We start from the raw sequence: 26,610 nt of genomic DNA on the forward strand, positions 1-26,610 counted from the left end.
AATCATTCTCTGAGCATTCGATGTCAAATGAAGGCAATTGGATTGAACACCATAACGTCAATACCGACAGCCATTGTAACGACGATTGAGTTGGATTGATTTCTAGTCTAGATATGAGAAGGTTATTGAGACTTCGAGGATTTGCTATCTTTTTATACAATTGAGACACACATTGGCCAAAGCCTTCAACCTTACGATGCTGCCATGATCTCCTTTACTATCTTTGCGACCTCCCCCTTTTCTACATTCTTTTCTCCCAATACTTCAGGAGCAAACACTCTTTTCAAGACATCTCCCATTTGCATCTTGACCCCCTCAGCCTTCATTGCGTTGACAAGCTCCTTGACTGTATTTCTGATCTCTTCCTCGCCAACTGTCTCAACACCACTGGCATATTCTTCCAAGACCTTCAATTGCTGTTCTTCCTTCTCAACGAGATCTTCTCTACCTGCTGCCTTGAACTCTTCACTTGCAGCGCGACTGGCATTCGCAGTCTTTCGGAGGAGAGCTAACATTTGCATATCGGTATTGATAGGCGAGGAAGTCTTAGAGGCATTGAGTGTTTGACTGAGAAGCGATCGAAGGACTGAGAGTCGATTGCTATCTTTGTTTCTCATGGCAGTTTTCATATCATTCCTATTACCGGACTAATATTAGTACAATGCCTCCCCACAACTAAGAACCACGAACGATATGGTGTGTGTACTGACCTGATCTTCAAGAGCATAGGCGGAGGGGTACTGGCAGGGCTTGCATAGTAGCGGCAGCAAATCCTCGAAGCTCTAACAGCTGGTCGTGAAAACATTGTCGATATGGGTGAGGGGGTGTTGAGAACTTAAAGGGTTGGTATCGAGAGCTTGCAAAAAGTGATTTCCGTCTGAAAATCAAAGGTATGCAGTATTTTTGATTCAAGTCCACTCACTGTCTGCGTCTGCGAAGAAAACGAGGCTCGCCAAAATTATTTTCCCCGATGCTGCGCTGCCTCACACATCACATAACACAACATTTGAATGATCGGACACCTACTTAGGGATGCCAATGGTACAGCACAACAGATATTTGTTACTTTTCACACAAACGCATCTGTGACTATACCTGTTTATCCAATATGTCACCATGGATGTGAATATACAGCGAGTGCACACACATTTTCGTGTGGACTATACCAACCAGCATCAGCGCAAGCAAAAAACCATTCAAACAAAATACAGTTCTTTCATTCGTCAATGTCCCTTGTAGGTGATCGTCAACTTCCCCGCACCTTCTCATTGATCTATGAAGAATGCCGGTTGAATACATATTATGATATTATCATTGTTATAACTTATACCTATCAAAGTGTTCTTGTCACAACAAACAAGAAAGTGTATCAAATCTACTATTAATCTGAGAGACCATCTTTCGTTTGCTCATATCCAATTCTGTTACAGCTCCAAGTATCTAAAATTGATTCCTTGCATCAACCCCCCTCTCCAAGTTTCAACGTCCTACTACTTACACACCAGAGCTCTGTCTGCTCTCTATATTTGATTTTATTGCCTTCCTCTTACATGTTTCTTGATGCTGTGCCACCAGAAGAGCAACATCGAGCCACTAACATTTTAACATTTGCTGGCACCATTCACCATCAACTCATCGCTCAGCCTCTGACCTCTGACCTCTGACCACTCATACAGAGACGGACTATCACTCTTTATATACAATCTCCCATGTATACTACCTTTTCGAGCATTACTCAAGCAGCAAACTAACACAAGATCATAGTCGATTGACCACCCAACATCAACCACAATAGACGACTTGACCTCCAAAACTCGAACCTTGCGAACTGGATCACCAGAGCTTCATTGAGACACACAAACTCCTAACATACATACCAATCTTCCAAATCCATCGTGAAAAATGACACCCATTGACCCTCGCCCCGCAACCCACCCACCTTCCAACGAACCCTCTCCTCACCGCGGTCGTAAACGTCGTCGATCATCTGCTGCTTCTCCACCACCCATCACAACCAGTACATCCACGAATTTCCGAGGTCGAGTTCGTCATCGATCACCTCAGACGTCTCATTTGACAACATCCTCGCAATTGCCATTATCCTCGCCCCTCAATATCAAATCAACAAACGCAAATGCAACTATGTCATCCCTCACAGCCACAGCCCCTAAAGTCAAATACCAAAAGACTCGCGCCTCAGCAACGACAACAACAACGACTCCCTCCCCATCATCATCTCTCCTGCTTTGCTCTCCACGTTCAAAGAACCGGAGAGGCCAATCACCCTCCCGTTCTCGTAGCAAAGGCCATTCAGATGACAAGGAGGTTCCCAGGAGAAGACAGAGAACCAGAAGCAGAAGTCGATCTCACAAAGTCGCGAATGATGAGAAGGATAGCAGTAAAGGAAAAATGAAAGCTGTATCCGGGACAGAAAGAGCTTGAGACATAGGAATCTTGGAGTTTCATTGATTTTGTTCGCGGAAAGATACCCAGCTGGAATTGACTAATGAAGCACGATGAATACGATGTGGCCATATATCAAATGAAGACCCGAGAAGAATTCTCACTTGAGATACTTCTGAATGCCACGCCCTGGAGTATCCGAAGAAAGTTTGGGTTTGGATTGGATTGGACGTATGGTTCGGGTACGTACCAAGAATTTAGGAGTTTATTCCATTCTGGGCTAGGGAGCATGTAGGCAATGGGCAGATAGGAGTTAGGCCTGAATGCATGGAATTTTTTTTTTATCTTCGAGAATAACAGTGGCTAGTCCGCTCAATGAATGGTAAATATCAAAAGCAAATGCCCATCTTTGTTTACATGCTCTTTTTTACAATATTGCACTATATGCAAATAACATACTCTGTACCAAATCCTCTCTCTCTCATCAGTACTCAACCCCCCCCTAACATATAACATACAACACAAAGAAAACCTATCCCAAATCCCAAATCCCAAATCCCACCAACAAACCCCACCCGCCCACTCCACTCCACTCCATCCCATCCCGCCCATTCCTCAACCCCCGAGCAAAAACATGACATATAAATATCCTAATTTCCCCGTCCGCACCATCAAACAGGACAAACATCCTCCCTACTCACGAGAAGAGTAGCAACATCCCGCCTCGGTGGCACAATTGGTTAGCGCGTGGGCCTTTTAAGCCCAAGGTTGAGGGTTCGAGCCCCTCCCGAGGCGAATCGTATACTTTCGTCTTTGATTTTTTCTTATTTTTTTTTTTTTTTTGGAGGGAGGGACGGAGGAAGGAAGGGGGAGGGAGATATAGAGAGAGAGAGAGAGGAAGAGATAGATACCTAGATAGACAGATATCTTTATATTTCTGTATATTAGTATATATATATACATACATACATCTATGTATCTATTCTATCCTATTTATCATCTATTTATTGATTGTTTACTAATTACTAACTACTAACTACTAACTGCCAACTAACTAGATCGTTAGTTAGTAAAATGTATATATATACATACATAGCTAATGAATTAGAATGAGAACTTTTTTTGCAAATTTTTAAAGAGTTGGAAGGAAGGGCGAGGAAAAGTGTGAGTGGATTCTTCTTCATGGATCGATGGTCTTGAGATTGGTCTGGTGGAGTTGTTGGATCAAGTGGGTGGGGTTCTGAGGGAGAGGATGATGGAAAATACCTACCGTTATTCTGGTCGCTCTTGCATTGACATTGACATTTGCAAGCTCAATTTGTGATCAGGCAAATGTGAGATTGTTGGAGTCTTTCGGTGGCATACTTGTAATACTGAAACTCTGGCTGTCGTTTTCAATACTCAGCACATATCATGTAGAAGTCTCGAAACTATTCAAGACACTATCCTTGCATTAGAAAGTCTTTATTCACAGTTCAACTGTAAACGAGTTCACCATTTCACATTTATATTTTGTAGTTTTTCACCAATTCATAGGATACATTTATTAAATGTCATAAATCATGTTTTTGAAATCCTTCAATTCGCCATGCTGCTAAATACATGAAGACTCGAAATGAAAACAGAAGCTCAAGAAATGTGAAAAGGCTCATCTGTCTATCACATGGCGTGCGGCTAGCTTTTTATACCAAATCGGCTATCAAGCCGAAGTGGTTAACGAGCATTCGCTCATAAAATCATGAAAGCGCCGAGCTTGAGATAATCTTGATGTGAAATGTGCATGGGAATATGGAAAGGACGGTATCTTTTATTTTGGAAATTCGTTCTTTACAGCTTGTCATAGTACTATTGAAATGGTTAGCGAAATGTTTTCTTGTGCAAGAGATTATGATGTAAAGTAGACTTACGTTCTCGTAACCTGGAACCTCAACCTTGATACCCTTACGTTTACGGAGCTCTTGGACGATTTGTCCAGTCTTGGAGGTTGCGTCAATTGGCGATCCACCTGGAAGAATTTGCCAATGATCGAAGATGGATTGTGGGAAAGCTTGACCAGAAGTGTGGGAACGGAGATCAGCGTTGAATCCGAAAGATTCACCGACTGGCAAGTATGCCTTAATGGTGAAAAGAGGAGTTCCTGGACGTTGCTCCTCAGCGAAGACGTGACCTCTTCTTCTGGTGAGAACACCGTAAACACCACCCATGGCAGATTCTGGTACTTGAATCTCGACCAAGAAGACTGGCTCGAGGAGACCTGGCTCAGCCAAGAGGGTAGAAGCGTACAAGACACGACGGGTAGTTGGCATGACTTGTCCGGAACCACGATGGATAGCATCAGCGTGGAGGGTAACATCCATGATGTTGAATCTGCAAGATCTCATTGGCTCTTCGGCAATTGGACCTTCTCTTGAAGCCCATTGGAAACCGGAGACGACGGAATCCTTGATTTCGTTCAAGTATTGAACAGCCTTGGTTTGATCAACCAACAAGTTGGCACCGTTGGTGTCTGGACCGAAACACCAAATCTTACGGGCATCAGTGACATCCCATCCGTGCTCATCGGCCAAGATACGGGCACGAGCCTTGAAATCGTCACGGGGACCGATCTTTCCGGCCTCGATCTCCTTGGAAACCTCCTCGTCGAGAGGCTCAGCGATCATGTAAAGACGGTTGTGCTTGTTGGGGGATTTGGAAAGAGCAGTCATGCTGGACTTGCCAGTGACGGTCTCACGGTATGGAACGACAGGGTCGGAGATACGGAGAGGAACACCAGCGTGGTCCTCCTCGAGATCCTTCAAGCAAATTTCCAAATGCAACTCACCGGCACCAGCAACAACGTGCTCACCGGATTCGGAGATGAAAGTCAAAACACAAGGATCGGACTTGGAGAGACGCTTGAGACCTTCGACAAGCTTGGGGAGATCTTGAGCGTTCTTGACCTCGACTGAACGTTGGACGACAGGGGAGACGGAGAACTTCATGACCTTCAAGTTGTGAGCGGTATCACTGGTGGTGAGGGTACCAGACTTCAACAAGAATTGATCGATACCGACCAATCCGAGAATGTTACCGGCTGGAACATCATCGATAGGGTCGACCTTACCACCCATCATGAGAACAACACGTTGGATGGCCTTGATGAACAAATCGTCCTTCTTGCCAGGGGTGTAGTTAGGACCCTGGATACGGACCTTCAAACCGGAACGGACGGTACCAGCGAAGACACGACCGAAAGCGTAGAAACGTCCCTTATCAGATGTTGGTACCATCTTGGAGACGTACAACATAAGAGGAGCCTTGGGGTCACAGTCACGGATACCAATGCAGGCCTCATCATCTGGAGGACCCTCGTACAAGGTCTCAGCACGGTACTTTTGGGCAGTAACTGGGGATGGGAGATGGAGAATCAACATCTCCAAAAGAGCATCAGCAGCTGGCAAGAAAGTACGCATGACAACCTTGAGAAGTTGCTTGCCCTCCTTGTCTTTGTCATCTGGAGAAAGCTTGATGTTAAGCTTCTCGAGGAGAGTTGGGATCTCGTCCTTCTTGAAGTTCATGACAGCAGCGAAGATACGGAAGATAGGGTCGAGGATGAACTGGTTGAAAGCACGCTCCAACTCCTTACCCTCGTGGGAAGACTTGGTGGTCCACTTCTTGGTGTGTGGGTTGAAGTAGTTGTCGCCCCAGAGACGCTCCATCATCTTGTTTCTGTCAACACCGAATTTCTTGGCGTATCTTTGAGCGAATTGTCTGATGGTGAAAGCCCATCCGTGGAGACCGGAACCGAAAGCAACCGTTCCCTTACCTGGGTAAACTTGGACGTCACCCAAAGATTTGTCGAAGTAGGTAGAGATAACGACGTTGACGGACTCGATGGTTCTGGAGAAAGATTGGTAAAGATCTTCCTTGGAGACTTGCAACTCGAGGAGAGCACGATCGACCTTGTTGATGATAACAACAGGCTTGATACGCTCACCAAGAGCTTGACGGAGGACAGTCTCGGTTTGCACACAAACACCTTCAATGGTATCGACGACAACGAGAGCACCATCAGTGACACGGAGAGCAGCAGTGACTTCAGAGGAGAAATCAACGTGACCAGGTGAATCGATCAAGTTGATCAAGAAATCTCTTCCGTCGGTCTTTTGGCCAACAATGTCCTTCAAGTCTTCATCGTCTGGGAGGTTACCGTAGAGGGAGATGGCAGTGGACTTGATGGTGATACCACGCTCTTGTTCATCGGCACGAGTATCGGTAGCTCTGGCATCACCAGCCTTTGCGGCGGAGATAATACCAGCCTTGGAGAGCAAGGAATCGGTAAGGGTAGATTTTCCGTGGTCGACGTGGGCAATGACGGACATGTTACGAACGTTCGTAGCCTTGTCCATCAATTGGCGGACCTCCTCAACGGTGAAGCTGCAAAGGGAAGAATTGTTAGCAAACAGTTCATTGTCAACAGCATAAGCTTATCTCCGAATCCTCCATCTCGAGCTTATCATTTCCAAGTCCTTAATCCATCAAAACAAGATGGCTCAAGATACTTTTTGATGATTTGCGATCCGGTAGTTCGATCTATGCATCTGCCACAGATGGTATGATGTTAAGAGAAAGGAAAAAAAGGATACTTACTTAACCATGTTGGCGGTGGTGCTTCGAGAAGCTGATTAAAGAAGATGTATTGTTTTGACGTTCGACACACGCTCGAACGAAAGATACTTGAGTGGTTTATTGAACCACCTGAAGTATCGTAAATGATTTGTAGATACCTGCTACAGACCCAAAGTATTTGGGATAGAGAGATAATACAAAGAAAGATTTGGTGATACTTTCGATGTAGAATGAGAGGAAGAAGAAGAGGGGGAGAAAAGGAAGTCTTGTATAAAGGTGGGCAAGAATCTGGTAGGAAAAGATCTCGGGTGGGGCAGGTAAAAAGTGGCGGGGTTCCAATTGTAATCTGGAAATTTTTCACTTAATTTTTCTGCACGGGAATGGGTGGCTAGGCAACTATAGTTCATGCCTTAAGAGGGTTAGTGCCCTAGAGGAGGGTTTGGCATGGCGATGAGTAGCATTCATCTACCAATTGCAAGCAAGATTGATAGCAATTCACATCATGCAATCCATCCCATTTATGAAGCGTACGGCGGTATGCAGCTGCGTTCTTTATTTCTGCCGCATGTCATTGGTTCATTCTATAAAAGGTGTATTAGTAAAGGGTGCGTTATCGCTTTGTGCCGTTGAGGTCACCGTACATGTGCCATTGTTTGCTGTGTCACCCTGCGGTACTAGGCATACATAGTAGAACTTTAACTTCACCCTCCTCATTCACTAGAGGTGCTTGGTGGGGAGGGGGAGGGGAACCTGTTACAGTGCATATGAACGGCCCAATATGATTTGTGTGTAATAATAAATTCAGCACTCTATCGTTGATGCATACAGAAACTCCACCACATCACAGGATTTGTCTAGGAGATGGCCACATCAAAGAATTCACGATTTATCTACCTATAGCTATTCACTATTTGGGTATACGTATTATGATCGCTAAGCTCCTACCTCGGGAGCTACCTCGGGAGCTATGCAACCTTATAACTAAGTCACCACAAAGAAGCAACTGTTCAAAGGTAGGTACCTACTAGCAACTGCCTACTAGGTAATTAATTCACCCGGCCAACATTTACCCCTCCTCCTGACTCACCGCCCTGCCGGCATGACAAATCCGGTCTGCGTCAGACGAATCGAGGAATTCAATTGACATAAAAATCAATCAATCACAAGCTATGACAAGTTATAGATTTGGTAACATGACATTCAATCACTATTCATAACATCAACTCAAATACTAGGGAAGTTGATATATCAAGAATAATAAATTGAATATTAATAAGTTGCTACTAATGGTATAAACTCAACTAGCTACCCTAGGACCAACTTCTAGTCCTCCATCAGAAGATCATCACTCCCGCTCCATCGCTTTTACTTGTAAAGATTATGTGTGAAATCGATACATGAAAAAATGTTTCGCAGAGTTGACATGTGCTCAAGAAGACCCTAAAATCTTTTCGTAGGCATCCTCTACCTCCCCAGCCAATTCTAATAACGCTACAATCACTATTTGATGTGTGAGATTTGGAAGTCGTTCTCGATGTAACCCAAAAAATTCCAAGGGTGGCGTTGCTTCACCTAGACTTTGAAGGAGAGGTGTCTCGATGACAGGGGGCTCAAGGGCTGTGTATTCGTATTTCGATAGAGGAACGTTGACTTCGGCTGTAATCTTTTGTTGCTCGCGCTCTTGACTTTGTGGATCTTCTGCGTTTGGTACACCCGTAATTTTCAGAGCCGAGGGTGGTAAAGGCTTTCCTAGTCTTTGTGCTAATGCTTTTGTGTGTGCACCGTACATGCTACGGATGTAGCTGACACGAGAATAATTCCATCCAACCTCGACCTTCCCTTCAAAGGAGCTTTTAAATATGTAATCAATGTGGTTGGAACCAGGTGCCTGCCAAGTTTGCATCGTGGCCTCGACCTGGGGAACTTTCAATATGGTACCGCCCCGAGATCCCGTGACACTATTGACCACATCTTCTACAGAAAGGTCGCTAACGGACTTTGGCGCCTCGTCTTGCTTCACTCCAGCAAGCCCAATGCGAAGCTGACCAAGAGTGAGACCTAAAATACTGTGAATCTTTCCCCGATCCATGGTTACCGCAAATCGTGCCTGTGCATTGAGTGCCTCGATTTTAAAGACTTGGTGGTCGGAGAATGTGCTTGGAAACGCCCCTATATTCAATGCTTTCAGTGTGACAATCACATCAGTGTGCAGTGAGACGGGTGATTTCGACTTTTTTGATTTCGGCTCCGTAACAGGTGCTTTGGGATTGGGTGTCATTGCCTGAGAGATCGATTTACGTTTAATGTATTTTTCAATTTCCGAAAGGGACGTTTCATAATTACTCTTCTTCTCTTGAGCAAGTCGCAAGAATGCTTGGTATAGAGCGAGTGCTTGCGATGCGGTCGTTGCCGTGCAGAAAATCTGTACGGCTTCCCCGTCTAAGATGGCAACGAGTCGATCTCCCTTTGCCTGCGTGCCATTACGAACATTATACATAAGGAATTCGAAAGAAGTGATGTCCGCAACTAAGAAGGCTTGATAATCAAATGCAGCCTTAACTCTCAATTGGCTGAAACCCAAAGAGCCTTGGACTAGTGGTGTTTGATTCAGTGCCTTCTCGCGTGCTGGCCATTGGATTGAGGTACGCATTTTGAAATCCTGAAGTGCCACGAATCCACTCATTCTGCCTGAACTGTCAACACCAACTTTGTCAAAGCCGAGACAGAGATTTTGCTCCCAGTCCGAATTCTTTTTGGATGAGATCCAGAAATTTGATATAATAAAAGCAGATTTGCCAATAGCCTGGCCGAGGTCCAATTGAACGTCCAGCTCAGCAATGGAGACTGTAGCATTCCAAGGGAAAGCACCAGTTGCTGCAACTTGCTGGTATCTCTGCACGAGAAAAGTTGATGATTGTACATTGTCAGTTGATGATACAGGAGCTGTAGAGCCTTCACGCAACTCTTGTGGAACCCAAATCTCCCTAAAGAGCAAAAAATCTTGTAATTGCTTGGCATTGATCAAGACTTTCATGGGGCTAATCTTTAATATTGCAGACATTCCACTGGTACCACTCACATGCTTACTATTCATGAGAGATAGGAAGATTGATTCAACATCAAAGCTCCCCGTAGATTCTCTGGAGTAAACATGTTGTACTGAGGCTTGCAGCCTTGAGAAAGCAACGGATGCAGCAAAGAAATGCCCATGCTCGGTCGATCGGACCGTGTTGACAGTTAAATAAATTTCATCAAATCGCGCGCTAGCAGCAACACGAGCTATAGGTTGACAGCTGAGAGTGAATTCTTGCTTGCAGATTCTAAGCCCTAGGTTGAGGCGGGTGCGGCCAAGGACGGTACTGGGATCAGCTGCCAAAATGTTATCGTCATCGGCGCCCATGAACTTTTGTGGAGATGTTTTTGGAACCGACTTTTTATCCTTACCATCCTCGCTTACAATGTCTTTGACTGACGAAGATATCTCGAGAATGAGAGGCACAACTGATGGATATAGTATGTTTGTCGAAGCGTCCACTTTCACCTCAGCATTCAGAGATGGGTCATCAAGGCCATTATCTGTGTACTCTATCTTCCAAGCTAGGCCAGGTGCGCGTAAGACTGTGCTACTACCCGCATCCTTATGTGTGAACTGCCCATATCTTCCAGCATGAGGCACGCGACCCGTCGTGCCTGCTTGATTTGTTTGTGTGGTCTCTGTCAATTTTCTACCCGACAGATATACAACGGCTCCAGCAAAGTCTGCATCCACTAGTAAAGACTCCATACGTTTCTTCCCGAAGAAGGGCTGCCTTTTGTTGGGAGACGTTGGAGGTAATAGTGTCGGTGGTGGGCTTGCACTCCATGTAGCTGATGCTACCCGTACCATCTCGGTAGCAGATCCAATTGATCGTTGAAGCTCAGCGGCAGGTATGATGAATTGAGAAGTCAGTCGCAGATCAAGTGATTTTCCTGCCGCTTGAAATGCCAATCTACGAGTATTTTGACCAGAGATATATCCAACATTAAAGATAACTTCTGGCAATAAAGCTGAGTTAAGCGAACGTTGGATTTTGTCATGTGACGAGGGTACCATTTGCAGTTGTAGATCTTCAATGGTAAGTCGAGCAGAATTCTCCTTCCTCGTTGATAAATCAATGCGTTTCAATGAAAGAACCAGATTTTCCTTCTCAGACTGCGAGATGCGATCGTTTTCTGTATTCCCAACCAGCCAACTAACTTGGATGTTGAGCAATTCGAGAGTGTACATTGAAGCAAACATAATAGTAGACGTTGAGCCAGCAACGCTATCATGATCTTTGGGCTCATCGTTGACTGTGATCCTTGGTCTAGACTTACGAAATTTCTTCAAATACTGTTTTTCCCTAGTGAAGTCGATGTCTCTGATTTTATTTTGCAAATGGCCCATGACGTCTACCACAGAAGATGCAGTTTCGGCGAAAAGGTTGATTTCGAGGCCATTGCTAGTAAGATTGAATGATCTAACATCGTCCCCAATTTCGTTCTTTTTACTCGTGGCAGTCAAGAAAGCAGCGAATGCAAGATTTCCGCAAGGTTCCATTGTCCCATTGTTGAGGCGAGACAACTCAAACATGATTCGATGCAGACTTATATGGATCTCTGGAAATTCATATGTTGCCCCATGTGTCTCCAGCCTGTTTGCAACTAGAAGTTGCACGCATCCAACGTTGAATTCAAGTCTTGCCGTGGTTTTTCCCTCTCGTGACGGTTCCGCGTTTGCATAAACATCCAAACCTGCAAATGTCAGGTGAGCATCGTATATTAGAGCAGGACCGGCTTTCGGCGGTGAATCCGGTACTGGACTGTTGCTGGGACCGAATATTTCCTCAACATGTGCTTGTATTGCTTTGATATCGTCACGGATATCAGAAACAACACTAGATATTTCTGGTCGATTGAGTGCAGTAAAGAGACTATGAACAGCAGCTGCATCGAGCTCTATGGGTTCCACAGAAGCAAAGACTGAAATCTTATTCTCATCCACGGACATACTGCTAACGACACGACCATTTGTTGGTGGCATTTGCAATAACGATATGCTTTGTTGTTTATCATTTTGGGCTGTTTGCACATCGTGTGAGTGTTCTTTAATGTCAAAATCAAAGACAATTTCAGACCCAAACTGAGCTGCCAAGGAAGCCCTAGCAACAACACCTGAAATGGTATATGTCAACGATTGTATGAGAGGTATGCTGATTTGATACATATTTAGGAACAGTGCCAAATTAATCCTGTTGATGGGCTTTGGTTCCTGAACATTTGGTAGTAAAATATTCGGCGGCGATGCAGGTCGTTTGGCTGTAGGAAGTTTCGGTATCAAACGATTCAGCTGCGCAACTTCATCCCCAATCACTAAGTCTAAGACTTCGATAAGTGCGACAATATCTTGCTGGACTATAAATGACAACTCTTGAGAGTTTGCTGCAACTTTAAAAACGTTGAGGGGAGTTTCGTCGAGCACTGAGCTTTCGAACGACACATAGACACTTGGATTTAGCAGCTGGTACAGACTTAAAGGTTGTGAGTGACTCTGAATTTTCGAGGTCGCAGCTTCTGCGGCAAGCATGACGTTGACCATAGTCGTGTTAGCAATGTCCTCTGTCGAAACAACAGATACTTTCAAGCCATTACTGATGGAAACAGATCTGAGGTTTATTGTGTCAAGTGTGATAGAACCTTTGTTGGTTGCAATCACGACCTGAAGATTTTGTTTAGCTTTCACTTTTGGGCGAGCTAGCGTGATTGGTGAAGGTTTTTCTGGTACTTTTGCGTTTGATTCGCTCTGTTGATACAATTTCAAGATATCTTGTACGAGCTCACACAGTTCCCAATTTAAATTGATCGAAACGTCCTCACAGAACACATGCACGACAATGTTCTGAAATGTGTCTATATCTGAGCCATGCTGCGACACAGATATTGGAGACTTCATGGGAAAACTCGTAGTTACCGAAACACTGGCCGACAAAGAACGTAGTGCAACCTCATTTTGCTTCGGGCCTGGATCTATCACAAGCCTTATAAGTTCTGTTCGAAATGATATGCTTAAGTTTGGTGCTTCTGCTACAGCTACCGTGGCATCATCTTTTACAAACCCGAAAACATTACTCATCAAGACACAAGTGCCAAGATTGTTGAGATCCCAGCTCCTCCATTGAGAAAAGCTAGCGAGAACTCGCTGAGCAGCGTCTTCGGGAACGCTTTCTGAATTATTTGCGCAACGGCTAATGATATCGCGTTGCGAAGATGGACCAAGTATTGAATACATATGTCGAAGTCGAGCAATTACTTTCCACGAATCATGGGTTCTCAAATGTCTTTGTGCGCTTCGAAGGACGTACGCCGGCCTTGTCAAAAATAAAGGATCTGTGGCATGCTCCCCTGCAGTCGCGACGAGATATGTGAATAGTTGTAGACGATTTCGTTGTTGGCTTAATTTGGATGCAAACGTCTCACTTACACGATCAGCGAGGACATTGGTACGATGGACCAATGATGCAAGATATTCAATCTTACTGCTAGCCGTGTTGGCTTCTATAGTTTTGAAAATTATGTTTGCCGCCGTGTTATGTCCAGAAGAAATCCAGAACACTACATCTTCAAGAATGACGTTCATACCTGCTTGAGGATCATTTAGATCACCGAATCGTTCCTTCGCAGCCAAGACAGCAGAGCCGAGGTATAAATGGATTGCAGAGGATTGCCGACCAGCTTGGGCGGCGATGAGGTCCGAAGTTCCAGTTGTTTCACTTCTTGAGGTAATAGCAAGTTTTGCAATAGAAAGATCATACTGATCATGCGTTTCATCTTTATCACTGGTCAAGTCATGCGCATCGGGCGAATTTAAGAATCGAAGACATATGCCTGGAGTCCGCACAGCTATATCAAGAACCTCGCCATGTACCTTGTCTTTTTTTTCCTTGCCGAATATCTCTCCCATAGAGCTAATCTGGAGATCATCTATCATATCCACAGGATCTACAGGCTGTATTGCAGTAAGCAAATCCGCAACAGCTCCCACTGCTTTCGGGCTAAGCACTGCCTTGATGCCACCGGGCATTTCCACGATAAAGCTGACGTGAGTGGCGTTCTCGCCCACTCGATCTGGCTGGATGTCTTCTAAATTCATGCGAGGTGATTGCATGGGTTTTTCTGTTTGAGCTTCTGGATCTAGGACTGGAAGATCCTTAACATCAGGTTCAACAGCCTCAAGAGGAAAATATGGTGCCATATAGGAGCTTGAGAAGGTAACATTAGAGGGAGGTAGGCTTCTAGGCTCGCCAACAGCACTATAGAATGAAGATTGACGACCGGTCGAAACGGAAAGGTCCCTGAGATGTGATTGGCCAGCATGTATACTTCGGGAGCGTGAAGCAGAGATGGACGTTCCCTCACGATTAAATGAGTGAGGTCGAAGAATACTCTGATCGCTTCTGAAGCTTGAACTAGAAGCGGTCAAGAATGAGCTTTTACGCCCAGTCTGAAGTCGATTCCTACGAACCGACGATACATTGGAGGACATCTTGTAAGTAGATGGCCTGTCTTGGCTAAGGTCGTCACTGTAGAAGAGTGGAGGGGGCATTGGTGGAACACACATTGCAGGCGGTTCAACAATATCTTGATCTACCTCTGCCATAACATAATCATGTAAGAGAAAATCGGTCCTGTGCGTTCTTCGATCATGACGTCTTAGGTGTGCTTGCTGCAGGCGCCGATCTTCTACAAATGCAAGCTTCTTCAGGATCATCCCAAATGAGATCGTTGTTTGGATAAGGCCATGCGTCTCAACGGGATGTTGTGCTCTTGATCTGTGTCTTGAAGCTGATTCCGCATCAACACAACCAAATTTCAGATTTGGTATTTGAAGATCTAACTTCTTGGAGTAATGGGACCCAGCCCAATCATCGAAATTCAACATAATTTTAGAAGTGGAAAAAAGAAACGCTGCCTCTTCGACATGTATCCAAATTCGTATAGAATCAACCGAGGCACGGAGAAATGTTACATCGTGCAATATTAATTCGACAGTCAGCGGTAGAGCATTTTCATCATCATCGAAGGAAAATGCAACCGCCTTGACACTTCCAAGTAATCGCACAAAGAACTCGGTTGTACACTCGCCAGTGATTGCGCCCACACTAAAGTCCCAATTACAGACATAAGTCGGTTCAATAGGAGGTAGACCAAAAAGGCGGTTGCCCGAGATATTAAGACCATCAATGAAAAGTTGGGTACCAGACGTTGCGCTAGCGAAAGACATTCTGCTGTCACTTTCAGTGCCCAAAGAGAAGGCTAGTGTGCCAAGCTCTACATCCAAGTCCATGTAATAGTTGGTAAAGCGAAGATCGGCAGCCAGAGTCGCAATCTCGATTCGAATATGGTCCTTTGCTGAATACAAGTTTGCGGGTAAAATTACACTAGACTCGTCAGCAGATACGCTCAAGATCACATCGAGATCGTTGCTCTTCTTGTGAGGTTGAACGTTCGCGTCCTGTTGGCTGTTGGCAGTTTTGACACGAATTGCTTCTTGGTGTTCCTCTAAGGTCCTGAAATGGATATCATCACCAAAGTAATTGTCTTTAACCTTGAGGTAATATCGAATGACGAACCCATAGAACTGCGCTGTAGCCCCATTGCCATGCACATCAAGTATTAGTGTATCGGTATTACTGGAAGAAGTGGTTGCACAATATTGATATTTTCCTCCAAGTTTTATGGTATCGAGTTCAGCAATTTCTTTGGAATTTAGAAAAGTAGCCTGCGTATTCCACGGAGGCACATGCAGATTCAGACCACCGTGCTTAGCGAAAACATCAAATGATATATCATTTCGGTGAGGTCGGAATGCATCGATGGGGATGCAAATGTCCGCAATCAGCGACTCTCCGAAGATGATGATAAAGGTATTGTCGTCAAAGTCGGCAGGATTGTTGATTATGTTGGAGTCATTGACATTGAGGTAGAGTTTGAATGCCTGAAGATTGAGGTTCACCAAATATCGAAACGGAGTAAACGTGAGATATTCTGGCGGCGGGCCACTGGCCCAGTCCCCAACAAGATCTGTGAGAAGGAAGATGTGTTCCCTTAAAATAAAGAGTTCCAGTCCGCGACTGCCAATATCGAAATTCCATGTTCGGAAACCGTTCCATTGTAAGGGATTCGATAAATCACAACTAATCACATTTCCAGTAGATCTCCAAAGTAGCCCGTGATTGACACTTGTAGTTATCTCCGTGTTGGGCAAATCCAATTGAAGCTTGTTTGAAAATCCACTATCCCCTGCCACCATATCCATCAGGTATCGAATCGTTGCATTCGCGCCAACCTTAATATCCAGCCAACCAAAAGGTCTAACCTCGGGCCCAGGGGCCCCCTTGTCATCCTTTCTCCTGCGATTTCTGTTACTAGTTCGTTTTTGCTCGTTCTGCCGGGCACCAGCAGTCTCTGCTTGCTTTGTCCATTTCCAGTTCTTCGATTCCTCTCTAATGGGCACTCGAAGTGTCGTTTCATGGTCAAGTTCAATGTAAAGCTTGAATTGTGTTGGCACTCTATATTGGCCAGGTCTAAGCATTTTGGCCGGGGAGGCATCTTTACACAGACTTGGAAAGAAGACTCGTTGGATCTCGGCCCGCTGTCTATCTGCCCAAGGACCGTAATTGATAATTGCACCTTCCAGAACAAGATCAATCCCCCATTCAGGAGGAACATCACCATTGATGTTATTAGATGCTGATTTTGATACTTCACGACGCCATGGGATCTTAGCCGGGACATCCCAATAGAATCTCATAGTAGCGCTAGGGCTATCAGCGATAGTAGTGACTGTTGCATATTCGTTGGAAGACCACCGCGCATTATCATCCTGCTCACTTTCATCCAGATACCTCGAGAGACCTTGCCAGCTACTAGGGTTGGGTCCTCTTTGAATGGGCGAGTTCGAACGGCTATCATCATTTGACGAGAAAGATTCTACAGAACTTCGAAAGTAAGGTACGAGGTCTTGAATAGTATGCCATGCTCTCTTGCGCTGTCGATGGAAAAAGCTGTGGGAATGGACGCGGCTTTCAATAGCGTCCGACTGCTCAGGAACCCCGCGTTGTATTTTACAGGCTGCCGTAGTTTGATCTTCTTTGTAATCATCATTCGGTTGCATTTGTATAACAGGATGTTCGAAACGAAAGTTTATTAGCTGTTTATACTGATCCAGTTTAGTCGATGCTGAGGCGTCCAAATCTCCTTCGGCTTTGTCCATTTTAACAATGAGCACGCTCTTAGTGTTTTCATTCCCTAGTACCAATGCAGCTTTGGAACATTCTATATGAACTGGAAGAAACCTAAGTAAGAAAGTTGATTCCACAGTTGCATGAGACTCATCATTGTCCATATCGGCTGTCTGAGAATTCGCGGAAGATCTGTCAGATTTATCCTCTATGTGAGGTGCTCCAGGCTTAGCTTGTTCTTCGATATGTGAGGGTAAGGTTTGAGAATCGGCTGTAGATTTCTTGGACAAGTCTTGCACATCCCCACGCTCATTTACAACGCCCTTCTTTCTCAATCTCACATGCTGATGGGAATCTTCTCCATGGCTCTGCGCAGCACGATCTGTGTTCTCATCATCTCCAGCAATTCCCGAGATAATAGCATCATATGCCGCACTTCGATTGTAAACAAACCATTCCACCCCGTTCAAAACGATATCGAATCGGCACGGTAGTTTCTTCTTTTCTTTCGGCCCCTCCTCGTGATCTAGTCCCGTATCGACAGTCGACTCCTGTTCCTTCTCTTTTTTTGTAGATTCGTCGTTTTCTAAATCCAATTCTCTCACATTGCGGAGCCAATATTTCCATGTAATGTATCCATTTTGTATCAATATAGTTTCATTGTCGCCGTGATATCTAACACCTTTTAAAAACACACGCCCTCCTAGGAGAGATATTTGTAAAGCTTGGATGTCGACATAAACTTGATATTGATGCCATGTCCATTTTCGAAGACCAAATGATACGATAGCAGCAAAAACACGGTTGAAATAGAAAAGAAAGAATAATGTGCTATGCCGAGGGTTAGCTATGCAAAAACAACCAAAGTATAAAGACTCACACAATCCCACAGACAATCAACTCGATGAGGAAAATCCTAATCTGTTAGTTAGCCTTCGTTTGCGCCAGGAATGCAAAAAGCTACCAATTGAAGCCCAGATCCGCTCGCAGAGGGGATGCTGTCAAACCACTACTGCTCGCCATCCTTTAATGTTCTTGTGTGAAGTGTGTATGAAGTAAAGGTCTACGTGATTCCGACTGAAATGCTCATGATCGCAAAGATTCCGGCCTCCATGCTACATATTGCATTGTCTCACGAATATCGGCAGTCTTTGGTCTTTCGTCTTCGAAGAGATTGTAGATACAAAGGTGTATCAAGCGGAATGGTCAGAGTAGCATCAAACCTCTTTGGTTAGGTATTTGAAATGTAAAAGATTGAATATTTGGTATATCAGACGAAGTAGAATTGTAATGCTCCATAGGGGCCACTCGGCCGCATTAGCCCGCTTTGAAAGCTGAGAGCCACCGCCTTGGGCAGAATTACGCACGCTTTCGCCTCTATGCTCTGTAACAAAAACATGGCATAGCTATCAAGACCACCAACTGCCTGCCTGTCTCGCTGTGTGAACACTCTCCAGAGATCATATCATTCACTAGACTTATCATTCATTTTTAACAGTATGAAGGAGAGTTTCGCAGACCATGTTAGTCGCACAATTTGAGACTTCCAAGCTCCAATCTACTCCTATAGCTTATCGTGACCAGGAGCGCATCCCAACTTCATTAATTATTCACACCTTCCAAGATGATGGCAGGAAGCAGTGACCTATCCGGTGGTACTGGTGAGAAATTGACAAATGCAACAATAGTAGTAGCTGGTTCTGCTGCATTGCTTGCCTCTATTCTATCGATCGTGTATGTTTCAGAGCGTCTTCGTTCATTTACTTTAGAAGCTAACATCTTGTTCAACAGGTCGGTTTGGTTGCAAACGTACGTTGTAAAAGCTACATGATACAAAATTTAATCAATTCCTAAATATTCATAGTAAAAACTATCGAAAACCTCTCTTGCAACGCTATGTCATTCGAATCCTACTTATGTACGTGGATGAAATCTTCAACAGTATTCACAGTTCCTATACTGACCAATATGCTTAGGGTACCGATATACTCAATCTCGTCATGGACTAGTCTAGTTTCTAGAGATGCAGCGATGTTTATCGATCCTATTCGTGATGTATATGAGGTAGGTCGGGCATCTTTGAATATCATGGCTCGAAACTAATTATTGGCAGGCTTTCACAATTTACACATTCTTTCAACTCCTTATAAACTTCCTCGGGGGTGAACGAGCATTGATTATTATGATGCATGGACGAGAACCGGTTCATCATCTTTGGCCATTGAACCACGTCTTTCCCAAGGTCGATATATCCGACCCTCATACATTCTTGGCCATCAAGCGTGGGATTCTACAGTATGCTTGGTTGAAGCCTCTTCTTGGACTTTCAGCTATAATTATGAAAGCTACGGGTGTCTATTCTGAGGGTACCATTTCTTTGACCTCCGGTTATATGTGGAGTGGTATTATTTACAACATTAGTGTCACACTAAGTCTATATTCACTCGGAATGTTTTGGGTTATCATGTCCAAAGATTTACAACCTTTTCGACCTGTGCCGAAATTTTTGTGCATCAAGCTTATTATATTTGCCTCATACTGGCAAGGATTTCTTCTTTCGATTCTGGTTTTTCTCGGAGCAATTCCAGACAACGTGGAAGATTATACAGCCGATAGCCTCGCCGCGGCAATACAAGATGCCTTAATATGTATCGAGATGCCTATTTTTGCCATCGGACATTGGTATGCCTTTTCATGGCATGACTATGCAGATGTCACTATATCTGCAGCTAGAATGCCGGTCCGCTACGCTATTCGAGATGCTTTTGGCATTCGTGACCTCATCGAGGATACGAAAGAGACATTTAGTGGGAAGAAATATGAATACCGGTTGTTTGATTCAGGAGACAACGTATTGGCGCATGAAGGGTCATCGTCAAGAGTAGCTCGGATGATGGAAGGTATGCGATACGAGCGTGGCGGGAAAGGAAAGTATTGGATTCCCAAACCAGGCGAAGCAACCGCAAGAACACCGTTGCTTGGGAAAAACGCTGGATCTCCTGGAAGTCAATCTCCCGTACAACCCCGTGATGGCGATTCTGACTACATGGGGTGGGGAAATGGTGGGGTAGAACAGCAAGGTCTTGATCCTGAAGAAGAAGGTCTTTACGAGAGAGCTAGACAACTGGAATTCGGGGATTGGAACGTAAGTAAACTCGGCTTACTGCTTGCTTCAAGCTAATCAATCATCTATAGTATCATGTGATCACTGCTCATGAACCGTCTAGGGAAAGATGGCTCACTGGGCAGCCTGATCTTCTGACAACTTCGGCAAATCGTCATCTTCTTCAACCTACTGATGATAACCGTATTCGAAGAGCCAGTAACATTAGAGAAACGGTTGAGGATGTCACTAAGCGAACCAAGAGAAAGTCTTCAAGGAATAGTCGTAGCAGAGATTCTAAAGGCAAGAATAAAGAAAATTCACCGCTGAGTGAAGAAGGAAGAGCGCCAATGCTCAAAGGCATGTTGCGACAGCATTCGTCTGCCTCCAGTTCAGCCAAATCCGACAGAAGTCAATTAGTTGATGTCATCGTCGAAGATACTGCTGCAGAAGAAACCGAAAGAGTTCGGGCTCGCAAAGAAGGAAGCGCGGGATGGAATGAAACTGAGCCCCGTCGTTTTGTGTAAGTCCATTCTTTCGTTAGATCAAAATTCAAGGCTAATTTACAAAGGCGAACATATGGAGACGGTACAGGTGAGGACATTCGGGAAGGATTCGAGCCTGATGATGATGTAGAGGCTGTGGATCCCAAACCAGGTCTTGATGAAGAGTTCGGAGTTGATGGGGATCAGAATCATGGCAGTGATCAGGACAACTCGGAGGAATCACGCCATTGGAATGAAGCTCGACAAGAGAACGTGCTATTAAAGCCTAAATACGGAGTTGATGGAGAGGCGTTTGAGAATGTTTGGGGTAGTGGGGAACCATCGACTCCTCCACGGGAAAACCCCTGATGTATAATACCCTTTGGTCTTTCGGGAGCGTCTCGGATATATGGTTGAGGCGTTTTGTTTAAAGCATTGTGTAAACATACGAGGTCTTTTTTGTTCTTTTTCTTTTTCCTTTTCTTTTCTTTCTTTTGTCTCTCCGGTTTTACACACATTCATAGCGTAAATTAAATATAGGACTTTTCTTCTCAAATTATCTGTGAAATTTGGAAATGTAACGTACTCCATTTGGGGTTGTGATAGCCAGCCATTTGCTGGCTTGCGAATGTGGCGAATCATATTGACATGGGACCAAGAAATGCCACGGGGAGATAGAAAATACTGCTTTGCCGGAATGAAAGAACAACTGAATGCCTTATAGCTACATTCTTTTTTGGCAAATCCAGATGCAGACCAAATTCCTTAATCCTGTACACCGCACGCACAAACGTCGTACGCATATTTACCAGGGCCTAGAACAACTTTTCAATCTTCAATCCAGGTATTCGGGGCATCCCAAATCTCAAATCTCAGGTAACACTTCCCATGCACAACATCAAAGCTCCATCGGCCGCTTGCTTATCTCACCAGATGAACCATGTGTTGGCTTTGCTGGAAGATTGCGGTTAACCCCGACTTGGTTTAAAGCTTGTGTAACGTCAATTCGCCGACCCACTTTTCCCATGAGACAAAGTAAAGTAAGTCTACGGTGCAATGAGAGCACCTACTGGGTTCCCAAGTAGTACTGTGGTAAGAATAACAACTTTTGGTAAATTCGTTGACGATTGATTGTCCGACGTCCCTCGAGACAACAAATGCAACAATGATACGTTCCTTTAGGCTAAATAGAATGGGAATTTCTGAAGGGTTATTTCGGATGCTGTATATTAATGCAGCACGGTATCACATTATGATACACCTGATCAGCGGGCCGAAAAGCTGTCTGTCTAATTGATGTTATAGCCGTCGGCTGTACCGTCTCTGTGTAACTAACGGGCTGTGTTGTGTGACGACGGGACCGCAAAGGTTCTGAGGTTATTATGATGTCTATTATCCACACCCAAGAAGGAGGGGCCACTCAGAATTCAGGAAACAACCGTGTAGCTAGACGATGAAATCCGGATCTTGTAAAAAGAAGGGGCCGAAATATTAAAGCGGGGATGGCATCTCCCAGCTACATATGACCTAGTGGATGGCCCAAAAGAATTCAGTAGTCAGGCTAAGCTTGCGAGAGGTTCCTGTCATAGAACATACCCAGTACCTACTTCGCACATTTTAAAAATGGCATTTGATTTTGATATGTGACTACTGGGATCCATGCGTTGTTTGCTGTCTGGAGAGGAATTGCACACAGTATAACATGCAATATTCTCTTGCTTCTAGGTTCTTACCGGCTACTCTGACGACCAAGGGTTCCATACTACTACCCGCTTGGAGAATCCCAACGAGTTGGTAGCGAATAATTCCTGGAAATGCATATATAAACCTCAAGACTCACTACTGATCTCTTGAGAATCCCTTTGCAAAAAGCGGCTCTGCGATGTCTGTTTACGTTGCAGCGGTATCCCTTCGATTATTCTAGGCTATATACGCTTTGGGCTCTGTAACCCTTTTGCGAACCGACCGTACGTCTAAAAGCACTTGCCATCTAGCGATCTCTAACACAATTCATCCAATCATACTGGATAGAAAGGCTGGGTTGACAGGGAACTCACTACTTACGCTGAGCTTCTTGGTTACATCTTCACTACATATATTCTACAATCTGGCCCAGGATAGCATGACTTTACATGAGACAAATTTTGAAGATAAATTTTGAGTTTCGTTATTGGAAATAGCTCATGAGAAGGATGGCCGACGAAAATGTAGGAGGTAGTTGAACTGCTTACTTCTTTCTTCTCATTGTGGAAAGAACAAGCAAGTCGCGGCACGATAAGAAAACACTAAAGCCCTCACAAAACACCAAAGAACCTCACTTCACAAACACAAAGATCCAACAATTCTCTGTTCCTTTCCAGTATGAAGCCTGCCACTTGATCGGCCGATGTATGTTCTCATTAGGTACGTCCAATCTTCATTGTGCCTAAATATCCTCCCATGTCTGAACATCATCGATTTCTCTGCAATCCCGTTTTCGAGCGTCTTGAATGCAATCAAATCTTCTTCCTCTTCCCCTGCTAACATTCTAGTTTGGGCTATCTAGTTCCTGGGCCTTTCAGACTATACAAGTGCTCAAACGTGCCTGTAAGTTACACATCAACGCCTGCGAGCTATCGACGCGAGCGAGGTTTCCTTCCGATGCATACATACAAAGGGAAGTACGCCTGCGAATGGGAGATTAACAACATTTATCTTTTACGTTATCTGGATTCAATAATCACCTTCAATAATGGGTCATCGGCCTCTACTCGAGCCTGCGCTACAAGAAGTTGAACATCTTGGATCGGCATCCTGCCATTGGTTAGATCTGATTCTGAAGGGGAAGCAGAGACAATCACTCTAGTCTTTCCGCGAATGGATAAATCGCAATGGAACCCAAGAATTGCTGGACATTTTCTCTGTTGGCAGTACCAATATCGTAGTCTCTGGCATCTATCGCACCTGCTATTAGTGTGCTTCCCCGCTCCATCATTGCTTACTGACCGCTTGACCACTGTAAAGTTCTGAGGGTTAGCATTTAGGCATTACCGTACATCGCCTTCAAGGGGTAATGAAGTATTTCTTCTCGAATAGAATATTGAGAGAGTGTTATTTTGGGAATTGCCTCATGTTGTTTGATTATTCGAATGGAGATGAAGTTGAGAACTTACACCACAAGTGTGGAGGGGAATCATCCTATGTTCAATGTCGACAAACCCTGCAGCTCTCATCATTTCTGGAAGTCGGGGTGCGACACGAAGATCTTTTACGCCGTTCAGGCTCTCATTGTACCTAGTGCTCCATTGTCTAAGAGCATGGGCTATTGTTTTGTCCGATCAGATACGACATCTTCACATAGTACCTGTCTAGAGAACTTACCCTCTGTTAGACTTCCATTGTCTGATTGAGCGTTATGATGCAGCTCTACCAATTGGCACCATCCTCCAGGTCGAAGCACACGAAGCATATCACGAAGGTACCCAGCCCATCTATTCACATGTATAGCGCCCGACATTAATCGACTGTGGACAAGGTCGAAGTTGTGGGCTTGAAAAGTGAATCTAGTAGGTGTTATTAGACCTGTTCAACCTTTTGCCTTTTGAGTACAAACCGGTTGTTGAGATCGTCCACTTGCAAATACAAGTTTTCAGGTACAGTTTCTGGCTGGAACGGATAGATATCAATCGCTATAACCTGCATGAATATTAGCACTCGACCGTCTGGGCGATTCCAATACTTCTGATGGTGCTCAGCCATCTGCCTGGTACTGGCCGAGTTCTGCATTATACACGTTTGAGAATCATGCCACTTTGTATCTCACTAGAAAGCAAGGAAAAGGAAGAGAACCTCGCATCCTGGGTTCTGTGTAGCAACGTCGACGGCCCAGCTGGCTGTTCCATAGCCACAGTCCAGAATTCTTCTAGGTCTGCCCAAAGTCGGAAACAAAAGACGATTGTCGAAAACTCTGTTTAGGATTGCATGCCAAACACGCAATCTTTCTAGTTCGTCCTGCGTGGGTGTTTTAGTTGAAATTTTCCAGACTGTTCTGTGCCTGTTGGTCTTATTACCTCATCGATAGGCTGGAAGTAAGACAAGTTCGTTATGGCATACTGTTGGAAGTGTCGATTGTGGTATGTCACAGTCTCGAAATAAGTGTTATCCACTTCGACTGTCTGAGATTCGGGATGGCTAGGTAGAAAGTTGGCATTTTAGCAAGTTATTCGTTTTCGAGGTGCTTTAATTGTACGGCACAGAGAACCTACCTCGCCATGTTAGTTCTTTATAAGGTGTTTTGACTAAACTTCGTGCTATTGTTGCTTTTACAAATCTAATTTGAGGCAGCTGGTGCGGGGTCAAAGATTGTATAGCATATGTTGTCGAGGTTCAATGTTCAGTTTAGTTTTTCACGCAAATTGGCGACCCATACAATTCACTCTCTCCATATACTAGATGAAACTGAATATTCTTACTGTGCAACCATCCATGTATTCTAATTTGCTATTCGCTGAACCTTTCATAGTCTGTGTGGTGCGGCCATAAGCGGTTGCTTCCATGTCCGTACATTCCATGCGGCATCTATCTGTTCCTCCACAAATGTGGTAAACCCATGGTGTACGTCATACAAAAACAGAAAACCGCAGTTAGTTCAATAGACAATAAGTATAGGAGGCTATTCCAGTCTTAAGCCTCTATCAGATTGATTAAAGAGCCAAACAGAAAAAATTGTGAGCCAATCAAACTGTGTCGTTTCAATTAATGGGACTTCAACAAGAAGGTCGTCAGTTAGTCTATTCACTCTGCAAGGTTGTTCTGCAAGGTCTGAGCACTAGTAAAACTCCTTTCTCCCACGTCAACAGGAACTAAAATATGAAAAGCCAGCGGGTGCTCTGCGATACCTCCGGACTAACTAGTCAAATTGAAGCGGGGCAAGGAGGTCTTCAAATTTGTATCGACTAGCAGGCTATATTTGGAGGCACCGCAGCATGCTTTGGGTTCCACTTACTGGCTAATAGTTATAGTGTTAAATGATATTCGGCTGTTGATACATGCTACTGAGTAGTTCTACCACAACGAGAGAAGTAGCCATGCTACAATACACCGCAACTGGCGCTCCATGCCTCCCCTGGTATCTTCCGGTCATGAGCAAAAGTTATGTTTCTATATAAGAGCCAAGGCACAGATCTCATGGATAAGATGACTGTTGCGGCTTCTGTATCCAGATTACGTGAATACATGGTGAGTGTATGACAAGAGACAAGGATTATATATTGGGTGACCACATCCTGCAACTGATTGTTATTTGCAGCAACGGGCCCTAGTTATTTCGCCTAAGGTTATGGCCTACAGTCAATCCAGTACATATATGATGTGTTTTGCTGAATGCATGTCGAAGCCTGTTGCATGCATTGATGGATATTTCGCTGCTAATACCAAGGAGCAAAATCTGTACAGGCCCGGGACGCCGCTTCTTAAACAGCACAGATCTTCAGCTAATCGTTCACCCTTGGTGGGCAGCCGACTTACACTTTATGTTAGGCCTGCTTAGTGGAGCCAGGCAATCGAACCGGGTCATTGGAACAAACCTTCTCGATGATAGCAACCAATGTTAAAGTTGCAGTGCATAACAAAGGAGAACAATTCATATCCATACTTTACAAACCCTACGTTAGAGAGATGAATTATAAGCTTGCTGAATTGCAGTGAATGGAAACAACACATTTTGAAACTTTTGACCTAAGGGATTACCAGACTTGGGATCATATGGTCTATC

At 44.4% G+C, this 26,610-nt stretch overlaps 6 protein-coding genes across 7 annotated transcripts; 2 read left to right on the forward strand and 4 right to left on the reverse strand.

Annotated features, from left to right (window-relative positions):
* Positions 1-21: 21 nt before the first annotated feature.
* Positions 22-1,177, reverse strand: BCIN_07g01520 (hypothetical protein). The gene is made up of 2 exons (XM_024693870.1): positions 711-1,177; positions 22-636 (listed from the first exon to the last, which is right to left on the reverse strand). The coding sequence occupies exons 1-2, from the start codon at positions 803-805 to the stop codon at positions 192-194; spliced, it is 540 nt and encodes a 179-aa protein (XP_024549659.1). The 5' UTR covers positions 806-1,177; the 3' UTR covers positions 22-191.
* Positions 1,178-1,270: 93 nt separating this feature from the next.
* BCIN_07g01530 (hypothetical protein) lies at positions 1,271-2,964 on the forward strand. Its single transcript, XM_024693871.1, has 2 exons — positions 1,271-1,711; positions 1,765-2,964. Exon 2 carries the CDS (start codon positions 1,903-1,905, stop codon positions 2,440-2,442), a length of 540 nt encoding a protein of 179 aa, XP_024549660.1. The 5' UTR covers positions 1,271-1,711; positions 1,765-1,902; the 3' UTR covers positions 2,443-2,964.
* Positions 2,965-3,852: 888 nt separating this feature from the next.
* BCIN_07g01540 (hypothetical protein) lies at positions 3,853-7,481 on the reverse strand. The gene is made up of 3 exons (XM_024693872.1): positions 7,033-7,481; positions 4,311-6,819; positions 3,853-4,248 (listed from the first exon to the last, which is right to left on the reverse strand). Exons 1-3 carry the CDS (start codon positions 7,038-7,040, stop codon positions 4,231-4,233), a joined length of 2,535 nt encoding a protein of 844 aa, XP_024549661.1. The 5' UTR covers positions 7,041-7,481; the 3' UTR covers positions 3,853-4,230.
* Positions 7,482-8,252: 771 nt separating this feature from the next.
* Bccsf1 lies at positions 8,253-18,542 on the reverse strand. Its single transcript, XM_001551410.2, has 3 exons — positions 18,235-18,542; positions 18,151-18,186; positions 8,253-18,101 (listed from the first exon to the last, which is right to left on the reverse strand). Exons 1-3 carry the CDS (start codon positions 18,291-18,293, stop codon positions 8,441-8,443), a joined length of 9,756 nt encoding a protein of 3,251 aa, XP_001551460.1. The 5' UTR covers positions 18,294-18,542; the 3' UTR covers positions 8,253-8,440.
* Positions 18,543-18,669: 127 nt separating this feature from the next.
* BCIN_07g01560 (hypothetical protein) lies at positions 18,670-21,412 on the forward strand. Of its 2 annotated transcripts, XM_024693873.1 has the most exons (7): positions 18,670-19,004; positions 19,062-19,079; positions 19,135-19,188; positions 19,247-19,334; positions 19,384-20,415; positions 20,466-20,896; positions 20,945-21,412. In XM_024693873.1, exons 1-7 carry the CDS (start codon positions 18,895-18,897, stop codon positions 21,225-21,227), a joined length of 2,016 nt encoding a protein of 671 aa, XP_024549662.1. In that variant the 5' UTR covers positions 18,670-18,894; the 3' UTR covers positions 21,228-21,412. The 2 variants fall into 2 exon arrangements, with proteins under 2 accessions (XP_024549662.1, XP_024549663.1); XM_024693874.1 differs by lacking the exons at positions 18,670-19,004; positions 19,062-19,079 and having other exon boundaries at positions 19,134-19,188.
* Positions 21,413-22,842: 1,430 nt separating this feature from the next.
* Positions 22,843-25,375, reverse strand: BCIN_07g01570 (hypothetical protein). The gene is made up of 10 exons (XM_024693875.1): positions 25,103-25,375; positions 24,908-25,028; positions 24,687-24,848; positions 24,451-24,533; positions 24,219-24,400; positions 24,011-24,159; positions 23,844-23,853; positions 23,699-23,792; positions 23,582-23,651; positions 22,843-23,524 (listed from the first exon to the last, which is right to left on the reverse strand). Exons 1-10 carry the CDS (start codon positions 25,108-25,110, stop codon positions 23,471-23,473), a joined length of 933 nt encoding a protein of 310 aa, XP_024549664.1. The 5' UTR covers positions 25,111-25,375; the 3' UTR covers positions 22,843-23,470.
* Positions 25,376-26,610: the final 1,235 nt, after the last annotated feature.

The sequence above is a fragment of the Botrytis cinerea genome, chromosome 7 (assembly GCF_000143535.2).
Source record: "Botrytis cinerea B05.10 chromosome 7, complete sequence".
In the NCBI taxonomy this organism is placed as follows: Eukaryota; Fungi; Ascomycota; class Leotiomycetes; order Helotiales; family Sclerotiniaceae; genus Botrytis; species Botrytis cinerea.

Excerpts from the sequence above, each read along its gene's own strand:
- BCIN_07g01520 (XM_024693870.1), bottom strand. The coding sequence starts at position 805 with ATGTTTTCACGACCAGCTGTTAGAGCTTCGAGGATTTGCTGCCGCTAC. Across the intron at positions 637-710 it reads CCTATGCTCTTGAAGATCAG|GAATGATATGAAAACTGCCA; the intron begins GTCAGTACACAC and ends GTCCGGTAATAG.
- BCIN_07g01570 (XM_024693875.1), bottom strand. Across the intron at positions 24,534-24,686 it reads CACAGAACCCAGGATGCGAG|GTTATAGCGATTGATATCTA; the intron begins GTTCTCTTCCTT and ends ATATTCATGCAG. Across the intron at positions 23,525-23,581 it reads CCGATGACCCATTATTGAAG|GCGTACTTCCCTTTGTATGT; the intron begins GTGATTATTGAA and ends TCCCATTCGCAG.
- BCIN_07g01530 (XM_024693871.1), top strand. The coding sequence starts at position 1,903 with ATGACACCCATTGACCCTCGCCCCGCAACCCACCCACCTTCCAACGAA.
- Bccsf1 (XM_001551410.2), bottom strand. The coding sequence starts at position 18,293 with ATGGCGAGCAGTAGTGGTTTGACAGCATCCCCTCTGCGAGCGGATCTG. Across the intron at positions 18,187-18,234 it reads GCGGATCTGGGCTTCAATTG|GATTTTCCTCATCGAGTTGA; the intron begins GTAGCTTTTTGC and ends CTAACAGATTAG. Across the intron at positions 18,102-18,150 it reads TTGATTGTCTGTGGGATTGT|CACATTATTCTTTCTTTTCT; the intron begins GTGAGTCTTTAT and ends CCCTCGGCATAG.
- BCIN_07g01560 (XM_024693873.1), top strand. The coding sequence starts at position 18,895 with ATGATGGCAGGAAGCAGTGACCTATCCGGTGGTACTGGTGAGAAATTG. Across the intron at positions 19,189-19,246 it reads GTCATTCGAATCCTACTTAT|GGTACCGATATACTCAATCT; the intron begins GTACGTGGATGA and ends CAATATGCTTAG. Across the intron at positions 20,897-20,944 it reads ACTGAGCCCCGTCGTTTTGT|GCGAACATATGGAGACGGTA; the intron begins GTAAGTCCATTC and ends TAATTTACAAAG.